The 12,100-nt window shown below is 40.8% G+C and overlaps 1 protein-coding gene across 7 annotated transcripts in view; it reads right to left on the bottom strand.

The window, feature by feature from the left end:
* LOC103255823 (guanine nucleotide-binding protein G(s) subunit alpha) overlaps positions 1-9,539 on the bottom strand; it is a 15,946-nt gene extending 6,407 nt beyond the window's left edge. For 2 of the 7 annotated variants that reach the window (XM_021710314.1, XM_008053765.2), the window contains exons 1-4: positions 8,982-9,289; positions 5,617-5,661; positions 1,299-1,356; positions 1,092-1,211 (exon numbers count right to left, since the gene is read on the bottom strand). In XM_021710314.1, coding sequence (XP_021565989.1) covers positions 1,092-1,211; positions 1,299-1,356; positions 5,617-5,661; positions 8,982-9,016 — 258 coding nt within the window. In that variant the 5' untranslated portion in view covers positions 9,017-9,289. Of the gene's footprint in view, positions 1-1,091; positions 1,212-1,298; positions 1,357-2,411; positions 2,415-5,378; positions 5,382-5,616; positions 5,662-8,975 lie in introns of all 7 variants that reach the window. The other 5 variants (XM_021710318.1, XM_008053766.2, XM_021710319.1 and 2 more) reach the window with 5 other exon arrangements.
* Between the last annotated feature and the right edge of the window lie 2,561 nt (positions 9,540-12,100).

Below are 12,100 nucleotides of genomic sequence, written 5' to 3'. Positions count from 1 at the left end.
TATATATATATATATAAAAAATGATATTTCACTAAAAAATTGGGTGTTATATATTTTTCCAATACTATTTAAAAATTTATATGCCCATGCTAATTAATTAATCTTACTTCTCCACGAGTGGAAATTTGCAGCCAAGTTTGTTTACAATACACAAACATGAAATCCCACGGAAACCCAACAAAAACAAGAATAACTCATTGTTTTAACTGTAGATAAGTCAGTCTCTTCCTCATGGGGCTTGTGAACCTGTACATCTTTCCATCTTGTTTCTCGCTCCCCACTGATAAACCATTCATCCCCAACAAAGGGGTCAAAATGGATGCACTTGGGCTTAAGCAGTTTTTCATTCCCTAAAAAATAGTTCTTTGGGGAGCCAACAAGTCCTTGTAAACTGTGTTGTGGACCTGGTCAGAGGGCACAGAAAGATATTCTTTTATACCATGTGTTCTATTTTTGTAATGTATTCTTGAGTTATAACTTAGATGTTTTAAAAATGTTAATAATGAGAAAAGATTTCTCATGATTTGTCCCAAGGCAAGGACTAATTTGAGAAAAACCGTAATGTTAAAAGGTAACCAGTTTAAAATGAGACTCTCTTCCACCTGGCACTTCTTTTACACATCCCAAGGCACCTGAGGGCACCTTCAGCCAAGGGTCATTGGACAGTATTTATATGCTATAGTCAATATGAAGTTTTATTTGTCCTAAGATGTGGGTGAGAAAATAATTAAGCCAGCCATAGCTCAGGACTTTTTCCCTCACAAAAATTTACAATCTAATAAAGTGAGAACTGTAGTATTAAAGAATGATGTTTCTTTGTGAGAATGGGTGAGCCAATATATACAAGGGGTGACCAAATTTTGCTCACCCTTCTCAAAGTCCTAATGATTTTTTTTTTAATATTAAGGATGGATATGAAATTATCCATCCTTAATATTTTTTTTCCTATGGACTAATAAATACCACTGAAATGTGTTTTGCCCAAAGTGTGGATATTCCTGCCCACATGCAGGACTGTCATGGATGAGCCTATGAAGTCCCTCTGCTCAGGTGAGGGGGCCACAGCCACGCAGATCAGGGGTGCAGCTTACGGGAGGGAAGTCAAAGTCAGGCACATTCATCACACTCAGGATATAGTCCACTCTGAACTGGTTCTCAGGGTTGGCCAGCTCCACAGGGGGCACCAGGTTGCTCATGGCGGCCACAATGGTCTGAAAGCGATCAAGAGAGTGGTTAGGGCAACAGCACTGTCTGAGAGGGCAGCTAAAAGGCAAAAAAGGCCAGCGGCCCGCACTTACTTCAATGGCCTCCTTCAGGTTGTTTTTGATGTCCTGCACTTTGGTTGCCTTCTCACTGCAGTGGGATTGAAAAGAAAAGAAAATCATATTGCATCATGTCGACCAAGGGTGTTGCTTTAATCAAGATATTCGGACTAAAAAGCATAGTATTCTGTTCTTCGAGGAGTTGTGGGTTCAGATCTGTGCAAGGATTGCATAAAGGTGGACTTAAATGACAACCTCCCAAATGTGTCCTAAGGACACACCCGGTTAAGGCAGATTAGCGAATTGGCATTGCATCACAATAGAGGCTACTGTACCAAAAGTTGCTTGCAGCTCATGTACTAATTCAGACTTGGCCCTGTGGGTCCCAAGCCCCCACCCTGCATGCTAACACTTCCTAACACCCCACCCTACATGCTAACAGGACCCTCATCCACATCCTTTTGGGGGTGGGGGAATGACAGGTCATTATGGGGTGGGGTTGGGGTAAAACCATTCCATGGCGTGACTTAGAAGTCACTAGATTAGCATACTAGTAACCAGTGAATGCAGGTGGTAGTATTAATAAGTTACAGATTTCAGGGCTTGGCGGCCCTATTATTTATTTATTTAGTCATTGTATATGTGCCATTCTGAGTACTGCAGCTAGCTGAGATGAATATCTAGTTCATGATGTTAATATACATGGGTCACATGGGTCCCTCAATATGAACAGAAATGAAATAAGATTCGACCCCAGAGGTCCTTATGATCTAGGAGGGGATGGGGGTCAGGTCCCTCTGTTAGGTAGAGGTGAGAAGTTTTTTGCTTTTAATATTTTGACTCAAACACACAAGGCAGCCTGTGTAGTCTTCACAGAATGATCTCTGCTCAGAGTTACTAGTCCCAAGGGTAAAGGCCACACCTGCTGGCTTCTGGGGACCTGACAAAATGTTACTTTCTGCACCAGATCACATTGATCCAAATGTCATGTGTCTTTTGTGAACCAGCCTTTATTACAGGCACAGCCTGGGAAATACATGCTTTAGGAGACAAGGACCTCTTGCTTGGAATACATATCTTGCCATGTTTGTAGCCCAAACCTCACTTTGTTTCTGGGCAGGGGGAAGGGATCCAACATGCACAGCACACCTACTATGTGTCAGGCCCTAGGATGATGCTGAAGGAAGGTGGCACAGTCCCATCCCATGGATGAGGAAACTGAGGCTGAAAGAGGGAAAGTCTCGAGTCACGGAGTCAGAAACTGGGGGGCAGAATAAGGACAGAATCTATCTTTTTCACTGTTTGCAGTTTTAATTTTTCCACATATTTTGAGATTCTGGTTTTCGAAGCATTCACTTAGTTGATTCACCAAGTCACAGAATGAAGGTAGAAATTAAGCAAATAATCACTCTGGAGTAGTAGAACATGACTAAGCTAATCCAAGAGAAATGCAAAAGTGGGGGGTGTTGGTAGCAACTACAGCCTAGCAAGGCAGTTTGTGGTGCTGAAGGGGTGAGGGCAGGCAGTGGGAAAGCTGGGGGGCAGGGGGAGGGGACAAGTGTATATCCGCCAGCAAGGCCTTGGTCTTTCCTTTTTCAAAGAACTATAATGGCTAATTATTTCCCGTGCATTTTATTCTCTCTGAATAAATATTTGCATCTTTGAGGGTGGGCCCTCATTTTCTGAATTATCTCATTTCACCCTTTTCCTATGATGGAACCTCTTTGTCTAACATGGGCCTCTGTGACGCACTCTTTCTTGCTGGAATAAGGAACTGGGGAAGTTTAGAGGGGCTGCTCTCATTAGTGGTGGGGGCATCCAGGGGACCAAGGAGGAAAAGATGCTATTATCCCCTTAGGACCCTTTAATAAAAAGTGCTGCAAGTCCAAGCAGCTCAGGAGCAGAGATGAACTGCAGACCCCAAATGTGGAATTTGTGCATCGACCTGAAACCAGACTCAGCCCTCATATTTGTAAAGCAGCCGCCTCATGAGGAAAGGGATGGAGAGGTCCTCACTGCTCTGTGGGACTATTCTGCTTGTCCATGCACTTGTCCATGCAGAATTGAATCTCATTTCTGAAGTTATGATTTTCCTGCTTTGGTAGTCTAAAATCAATTATTTAGATGTTATAGATTAAAAGGACATGTATTTGACTGTCCCTAAGGTTCACTCTTGAATTCAGAATTTACCTAAAACCCCCTAGGACAAATCCATTCCCATTCATTAGAAACAGGCTCCATTTCATTGGTAATGGAAGCCGTTAACCTTTGATTTTGATGTCCCACAATAGTAAAATGAGTATGGTCAGGTCCTAAATACCCAAATGCACACACAGCAAGAGAAAAATATTTCCAGAAACAAGTTTCTTTCATTCAGTTTGATATTTTGGTCTAAGTAGTAGTATGATAATTGGAAAACTTCCAGTCTTAAAATACGGATATTTTGAGAACGTGTTCAGTATTCATCTACGTATGTGAATAGGTGTGGGAGTATATCAAGTATAAAACAGCTAAAATAGAAATCTAAAATCTAATTCGGGTTTGTAATACTAAAACATAAAATTCTTCCATTGAAGCAATTACTATGTAGATGGAGATATTATACTGGGGTTGGCAGGTTTATCATCATTTCTACTATCGCTTAATGAATTTAACGTTGATGGTGAAATTCAGAGAAAATTTCTTGGATGTCTCTAAACTACTTAACAAAGGCAAAATATATGCCAATTGCTAGAATTCGGATTGACTAACAAATGGGGGCTGGGACTGGAAGGCCTTTTAAGAGGGAGCCTGTGGCCCTTCCCCCAACAGCACCACCCCCCCACCTTCCTATGTAGAAAGCAGCTGATCTGGACTGAGATTTTAAGAGCTCCACCCCTCCCCCTTTGCAGCTAACTGGATGGTAAGGGAAGGCTGTCCTAGTAAGTTTCATTCAAATCTCTACCTCATCTCTGCACTTTTGGGGGAACAGACAGACAAAGGAAGACAGAAGACAGACGCGAGATACAGGGATTGCTGAAACATGCAGATAATTTTTATTTATCACGAATGCTATTACTTATGTTTTACTTGTAGAACAGGGTCACAGAGACATGCAGGCAAGGTATTAGTAGGGTCCAGGGGGTCAGCACATCTTGTACATGGTAGGCTGCTCAACAAAGACATATTTCTCAATGCCAACTTTTGGTACAGTAGACTGTCACTTCATTGCTTTTTATATAGATGTCTTTTTTTAAATTGTCATCATACTACATGTTTGCCAATTAATGATTTCAGTTCCATTTTATTTTATTTTTTAATGATCTTTAAAGGTCAGGTAGTGGGGGCCCCATCCCCTCTCCCCTCCCCAGACAACAGAATAGTATTCTTATTAGAAATTCCTAAGACCGAGCAATTCCAGCATGCAAATTGTGATAGGACATAGCCGGGAAGATGAGAAATTGTAGCCATCATCTAGGGATAATATATTCTAAAAGAAACAGATGAACAAACATGTGTCAGTTACTTTGTCCCCAACCCCAATATCCTTTGCCCTGCCCCTCCCCGGTCAAAGAAGCTATTTCTTGAAGATGCCCTAAGGCTAAATTAATGGTCTGCATGTTCTCATGAGAAATAGCTGCTCATCACTGCACGCTGAATTCGCAAGCAGAGCCAAGTGACCACCTGGCATGCGTGTGTGCGTGCATGTGTGAGTGATGAGTGTGGCGATACAGGAAGAAAAAGATAATTTGATAACGAATGAAAAAAATGGATGCCATCATCAATTTCCTTATCCACTGATGGAAAATGCCTTGGGTTAAAACACATTTGATCATTTTTAAAAAGCCAGAAGCTTTTGTAGATAATTCTTCATGACGACCTGCCATAAGGTGCCAAGGCATTTGTCAAAATTAAGGATGGTACGGCACTGCGTATTTTAATAGAGGGGGAAATCTTTTTTCCCCAAAAAGGTCTGAAATTTAAAATCAGACCAACCACCGAGTGGATGGAATTTAGTAGATAGTTTTAAAAACAAGTAGCTGGTTCAAATGGAGAACTGGAGGGAAATAGAAACCATATGGAAAAACATCAATTTTCAAAATCCTAAACTGATTGTCTAAAGCTGAAATCTATAACCTCCTTCAGCTGGATCTAATTACACTTTAAGCATGGCCCCCCCCCAAATTATGTTTTGTGCTTCACTTGCTCTGAAATGTGAAGAAATTGTTTACGTGTTCTCTGCAAATGTATACCAATATGACTGATGGCCTTAAAATTTTATTTTCTTCCCGGGTCTCTGTCCTCAGTTTCCCAGTATGATCTTCATGTATGTTTTTGTTTGTTAAAAAATTGTTCTGTTTTGGAATGTGCCTACCCATCGCTGTTGCTCCTTGCAGCCTGCGGGTCCTCTTCGCCGCCCCTTTTAAAGAGAGATTGAAAGCTCACCTAACTGCAAGGCACCGCAATTTCACACAAACCCCACACAGCCTCTCTGCATTCCTAAACAATCAGCCAAGAGCAAATGCAACAATTCACGCACACCATCCCGTTAGTTAATGCTTAGGTCGCTTTCTGGCTCAATTGGAATGTCTACTGAGACTGCAGGTCGTAGAGGGACAGACTCCACACCTTAGCAGCAATATTAACAGAGTCCTCTGGAGACTCTGGTCGGATAGGAGGGACAGGTAATTATTTTCTTGTGCTTTCCCTAAATGTACACGCACTAGGGAGCTAAAGCAGTGATTTCTCTCACAATTCTTTTGAGACTATGGCAGCACATAGGGATCCTGAGTCAGAATCTTTGCAACACTGTATCTGAACACACAAAGGCACAGACACAGAAATTTTTGTCCCTGATTTCCTGGTGCAAAATTCATGACCTCCTTTCTTGCAGTGGGGAAAACTACCTAGAAAATGTTTTTATTTATAAATAACTGTTTCCCATAAATTGTCATCAATTAAAACTGTCTAGACCATGATGCAGCAACAAAATTAAAAATGAACAAAAACTAGTTCCTTCTTGAAGGTGGAAGGGCATGACAGCTAAGCCTTCTACACGGTTTTATAATTAATTAGCTCAACTAATGTTACTTTGGGGAGGTGGGGCAATGAGCATAAGGAAAAGAGTTAGTTTTGAGTTAGGAAAATCCACATTCAAACTCTGTATTTCTGAAGGTCAAATCAATATTACCTTCCTCTTAAAAAAAAAAAATGTAATGGGCATGGCAGCCTGTGGAGAGTTAAGGCCAGTTAAGCTCAGCCCAGCCCTAACTAACAAGGCACAGAATGGAGAGGAAAAACCTCACATCATGCAGCCCACCCCTTAGGGATGGATGTCACTGTTTCATAGGGAATTCCTAGTTAAGGAAACAGCTCTTGTTGCAAATACCGCAGCGAGGAAAAAGAAAAAAAAGGAGGCTCGGTTAAAGGAGATAAAAATAAGGTATCTAGGCTCCCATGAGGAATCCCCCTGTGTGTCCCTTTCACAGGCTAAATTTAACATACCAATGGCCCTCATCTACAAAGAAGGCAAACGGGGAATGCCGCTTCCTCTTTCCAAAAAGAAAATAAAAAAGAGAAGTTCTGGTTTAAAAATCTTGCTGAAAGCCGGTTCGGTGGCTCAGCCTGTAATCCAGCGCCTTTGGGAGGCTGAGGTGAGTGGATTGCCTGAGTCCGTGGGTTCGAGACCTGCCTGGGCAATCTTTACAATATGAGACCTGCCTCATCTTTACAATAAATCAAAAAATCAGCCGGGCGTGGTAGTACATGCCTGTAATTCCGGCTACTCAGAAGGCTGAGGCGGAAGGATCGCCAGAGCCCAGCAGGTCGAGGCCGCGGTGGCTGGGAGCGGCCACTGCACTCCAGTCTGGGCGACAGAGTGAGACTCCAACTCAAAAAAATAAAAATAAAAAAATAAAATAAAAGTCTTGCTGCATTATAGATGGGCTCTCAAAGGGAGAGAATACTTTCTGACAGATTTTGAAATTGTAGGGCAATCTGTAGTCATAAAACTTTTGAGTCCATTGTTTCAAGGATGACATATCTTTCATCCAACTCAAGCTAAGGCAAACACGGGTGGCTGCATCTTTTTAAAAATACTAGCCATGTCCAGTTTTAACCAAAATATTTACGTAGAGGATATGTGGGCCAATTACTTTTTGCTTAACTAGTCTCATGCAGAAGCACTGCTCGCAAGTTGTAGGGGAAAACTGATGTGAGATTTTTCTTCATATTATAAACTCAAGGCCAGAAGTCTGTGTCAGGTTTTTAATTTACTAGTAGGCATTAAGAATTTCAGAACTGGTTTGTGACAAGTGGAGGAGACTTACAAGCATAGATGTGCATACTGGTAACTCATTGAGAGTCATTCCAAAATTGGTAAACTAACCCATCCTCCTATATTCTAAACAATCTTTCTGATTCAGGGTTAAAGTATAAGAGCATCCTAAATTTAAATGGTCATCTGTATGGATGACGTCATCCTTTTCTAACCCCCGATTATTTGACCTAACAAATTCTAGAATTTTCTGTAAAAAGCAGACTTCTGTGCTCTGAGAGGTGATATAATTCACCTCGGTTTCCCAGTGCTTAGTGACTAGTAAGTGACACTGAGTAGTTTGTTTTGGTATATAATTGAACTGCACTCTACCACCATGACTCAGTCTCCACTTTTGAAATGGAAGGGAATACAACTGAGGGATACATATTTATTGAACCCAGGCTTTAGAAAGGGATTGTGCTAACCAGCTTCTCATTGCAAACCAGGACCCACCGGTGCTTGTCATCTAGGGAGGTTACCTGTACTAATGCCAGTGAAAACACAGGCTGGTAAACTTAGTTTTTTCTATTTCTCACATCTTGTGAGATGAGAATGAGCAACGGGGCCCATGCGGGGCCTTGGGGGGACAAGCAAATTCCCTGACTTATCATATGCTCCCTCCCTCGGCATTATGCATGCCAGGCAGGCCCCACACCCTTACCTCATCTCTAATAGAAGCTGCCTCTTTTATTTTCACTGTGGCATCACCACATCATCCTATACCTGGAAGGACTTTTCAAAGGCAAAAATGCCCCCTCGTTGCAGCTGGAAGTACCCAACTCCCATTCTTTCCATCCTTTAAATGTTTCCTTTTCCTTTCTTTTGGCAGGATATTGATTTTTTTTTCTTTTAAGGGAAACAATGATTTGTCCATAATGGTAATTTTAAAGGAGGCAAAAAGAATGAGGAATTATAAACAAGGGCTGCCACTTCTAACTTTGTTTTATGTGAGAATATTCTTGAAATAATGTTTCCCTAGTGGCTAAACCTACACCGGTTCATTACATTGAAATCTGCTGGGGGTGGGGGTGGGGTGTGGTCTCTGTGGTGGTCAGTTAGGCAGGACAACCAGGTGGCCAAGGCCAGTGTCAGCCATGTTGGAGACTTGCTGCAGCAAACTGTGAGGCTGCGGCAGGGACCTAACCTGAGGAGAGGCTGTCACCGGGCCAAGAGCTGTCCTCTGCCACCAGGCACTATTTTCACGGGATAGGGAAATGTTTTTACACAAACACTGGTGCTTTATTAACATTATTGATTGCACCAGAGAAGATGCAGGAGCACTAATGAGCTCTTGCCAGGATTTTCTAATATGTCAATTAGAAAAAAATTAAGGGAATATTGGCTGCCTACCTACACTTCCTAAAGGTTAGTATAGAATTTGTTACCCTGACTTAGTGCCCTTTCACAGATTTGACACTTACTCTCCATTAAACCCATTAACATGCAGGATCCTCATTTGCTTCACAATGGTGCTTTTACCAGATTCTCCAGCACCTAGAAAATGAAAGTAAGTCTCAGGTTATGAAGGAGGCATTTCACACACTTTGGGCAAGGAGAAGACTGCTGCTTTTTGTTTTGTTTTGTTTTTCCATTGAAGCAACACACAGAAAACAAACACAAAATAATAGATTTCCAGTTTTCTTTGACATTTCGACGCAAATAAAACAAAATACATGTCCAACCCAGTGTCTACCTGCAGTATTTCACCATCAGAATAACAAACAAGAGTAAAAGGGTTTGCTGTCTTTAGGTGTCCCCCCACCCCCTTTCTGATTGTTTTAAAAATTATGGGGTGGCAAAGCAAAGGGGCAAAGAGAAAGAATGACGCAATCTTGTCATTTGAGGGGGACGAGAAAACTGAAGTTAAAACTGTGAGACTGAATCCTTGATACGTGAGCATTCAGTGGTAACATGTACACATAAACGTAGCTAGCCACAGTCGTCGTTGTTTGTCAGATGTTTCATGGTTAAAATACCGGGAATTCACAACAATGCCCAGACACTGCAGTCTCTTCCACATCACGTACCGATGCAGCACTTTGCTCCTAAACATTTTCACAATGCAGCTTCTTTATGTGCAGGTTTCTCACCCGTTGGACGACTTAAAAATCCACCCCTGACATCGCATTACATTGTATCCACTTAGCCACCCTCCTTTCCTCACAAACTATCTTTCTAAAGATACATTCCTTCTAAATACAACAATCGTGTTGCAGAAGAAAATGGAAGACCATCAATTATCTGTCATGTTTTTAAAAGCCACATTTTAATATCAAATATAGTGCTTGACACCATATTAGCATTTGATAATCTGCAACAACGACAATAAAAAGTAAGAGGAGGACAGGACTTTAATTATAAGGAAAAATATGCCTGGAAACCACTCAATTTGAAAGATCCCAAAGCCTTCCCAACTAAAAGAAGTAGGAAGAAGCACGTGCCTCCATTTTAAATCATCTTTCATTTGTAAAATTTATATTTATGGAAAAAAAATCACATTTCCATCAAGCTAAAGGGAGGATTGCTGTTTTGCTTTTTTTTTTTTTCCTTTTTTTTTTTGAGTAAAGCACACCCTCTCCAGCAAATGATCCTTGTGTTAGTAGTTTTCTTGCCCTCCTCCCACATACGTTTGATTTTCACCTTTTTCTTTTGTACTTTTAATTGTATTAACTGTTTTGTGTTAATGTCTAGATAGCAAAGCATTCCTCCTTTGCTTGCCTTTTCACAAGGCCATAATCAATATCTGTAAAAGTTAAAATTAGTTTCCACAGAAACATTGATTTCAAAGCAAACAGTCTATCTTAATGAGCCTCTCTCATAAATTAAAATATAAAAGGCACTATTAAGAGATTCCATGAAGAAAATACATAATATTAACCAGGTTCTCCAATATTTTAATTTCAGAGGTGTTAAAATGTGTAACACCTGTGTTTTACAGGAACAAACAGATCTGTGCCTCAGTTTCCACATTTATGAAATGTGGCAGAAAAATTATTGTAAGACCTTTTCTGGTTTTCTAATTCACTTAATTTTGTGTCATTAAATTAAGATGGAGCCAAAAAGAGGATTTGGGGCATTATTATGTTTCCTCTTTTGGTGGGGGGCATTATTTGGTGAGAATCACCATTTAAGAATACAAAATGTTGTATCACTGGCTTGGGCCACAGATTCCTGAGCCAGGGGCTGTTAATAAATCATGATAAAATGTAGCCATACAGACCAGGGCACTTGGAGAACAATTAGCCCACGGTGATGCAAGATGTGTTCAGAGTAACAGTCTCAAATAAAGACTTTGTGATTACTCCACAAAAAGTGTTAAAAATTTAAGGAACCAGTAGCATCACACTTGCCTTAAACTAGTATTCAGATAGCAATCCTAGGAAAGAGTCTAGACTTTTTCAGATTTATACTTTGAAATCAAGTTATATGTATATTAATATTCACATAGCAAAATTCTGCCTTTAAAAGTTTTAGGCAAGATCTCAACACATGTACCATTTAATTACCGAAATCACAAATGCATAAACACCAAAGACACTTATTTTCACTTAATGAATAATTTTCTGCTTTTATAAATCTGGACCCAAAAGAACAAAGGCGGGACCCATGCAAAGAGAGCAAACCAAACACCACCAAAGAAAAACCGGCCTTTTACATTGAATCCTTTATCAAGCTCATTTGTTGAAATGTGACCATGAACTAGGTCTTAAACCTAACAAATTCACAAATTTGTTCAGATAGCCAAATTACCAAGGAAGTGGAAAACTTCCATTCTAATTAATGCTTGTGTAATTCTTTTGGTCATTTCACCATTTTTAAAATGCTTTTGTTTTTTCCCAAAGCAACACCTTAAAGGAAAAAGGAGGAAAGTTCATCTCCTTATAGTTAACAATCATTTTGTAAATTATTATTCACAGGAAAAATCACAATAAAAAAAAGAAGAAAAATCCAAAAGCAAACAACCAAATGTCACTTGACAAACAACTAATGTCACTTCATCTCCTCCCACCTGGAAGAAGTCTTCTCCTTAGAACGCTCTCAAACCCCCCCCCCCCACCTTGAAAAGGAGGAAAAGGAAAAAAAAAAAAACCACGCCATTTCCAGACCAAGAAGCCATTTACAGACAAATGTCATTTTCCAGTTTTATCTGATTTGTGAATGTCTTTTTTTTCTTTTTTCACAAAGCACTCTCAATGTGGCCGACCATCAGGAAAATGTGTGTATGTTTTAATGGTTTATTGGGGGGGTGCTGCTGCGGGGCGGGGGGAGACAGCTGCGACAATTAATTCTCTTCTTTGCTTTTCAAAAAGCCTGCAAGTCTGGAAGGGGAAAAAAAGGTCATACTGTAAAATGACGTGTCATTTGGCTTCACTGGGCACTTTTCGTACTAACTCTTCCATTTTTGGGGGGCGGGGGGCATCCCGTGTTTTGCGCTTCTCCCTTCCACGGCCCGGCCCGGCCCGGGACACGTCTCCTCCGCGAACGCACACTCGGTCATGCCCGAAACGCACCAAGTCGCGCCCAGCGGCAGCCGCCCTCC

The sequence above is a fragment of the Carlito syrichta genome, unplaced genomic scaffold (genome assembly GCF_000164805.1).
Source record: "Carlito syrichta isolate Samal-C Ts95f unplaced genomic scaffold, Tarsius_syrichta-2.0.1 Scaffold288430, whole genome shotgun sequence".
Lineage (NCBI taxonomy): Eukaryota > Metazoa > Chordata > Mammalia > Primates > Tarsiidae > Carlito > Carlito syrichta.
Note: the sequence above shows the minus strand (reverse complement) of the source record. Positions and strands in the feature narration are given on the sequence as shown.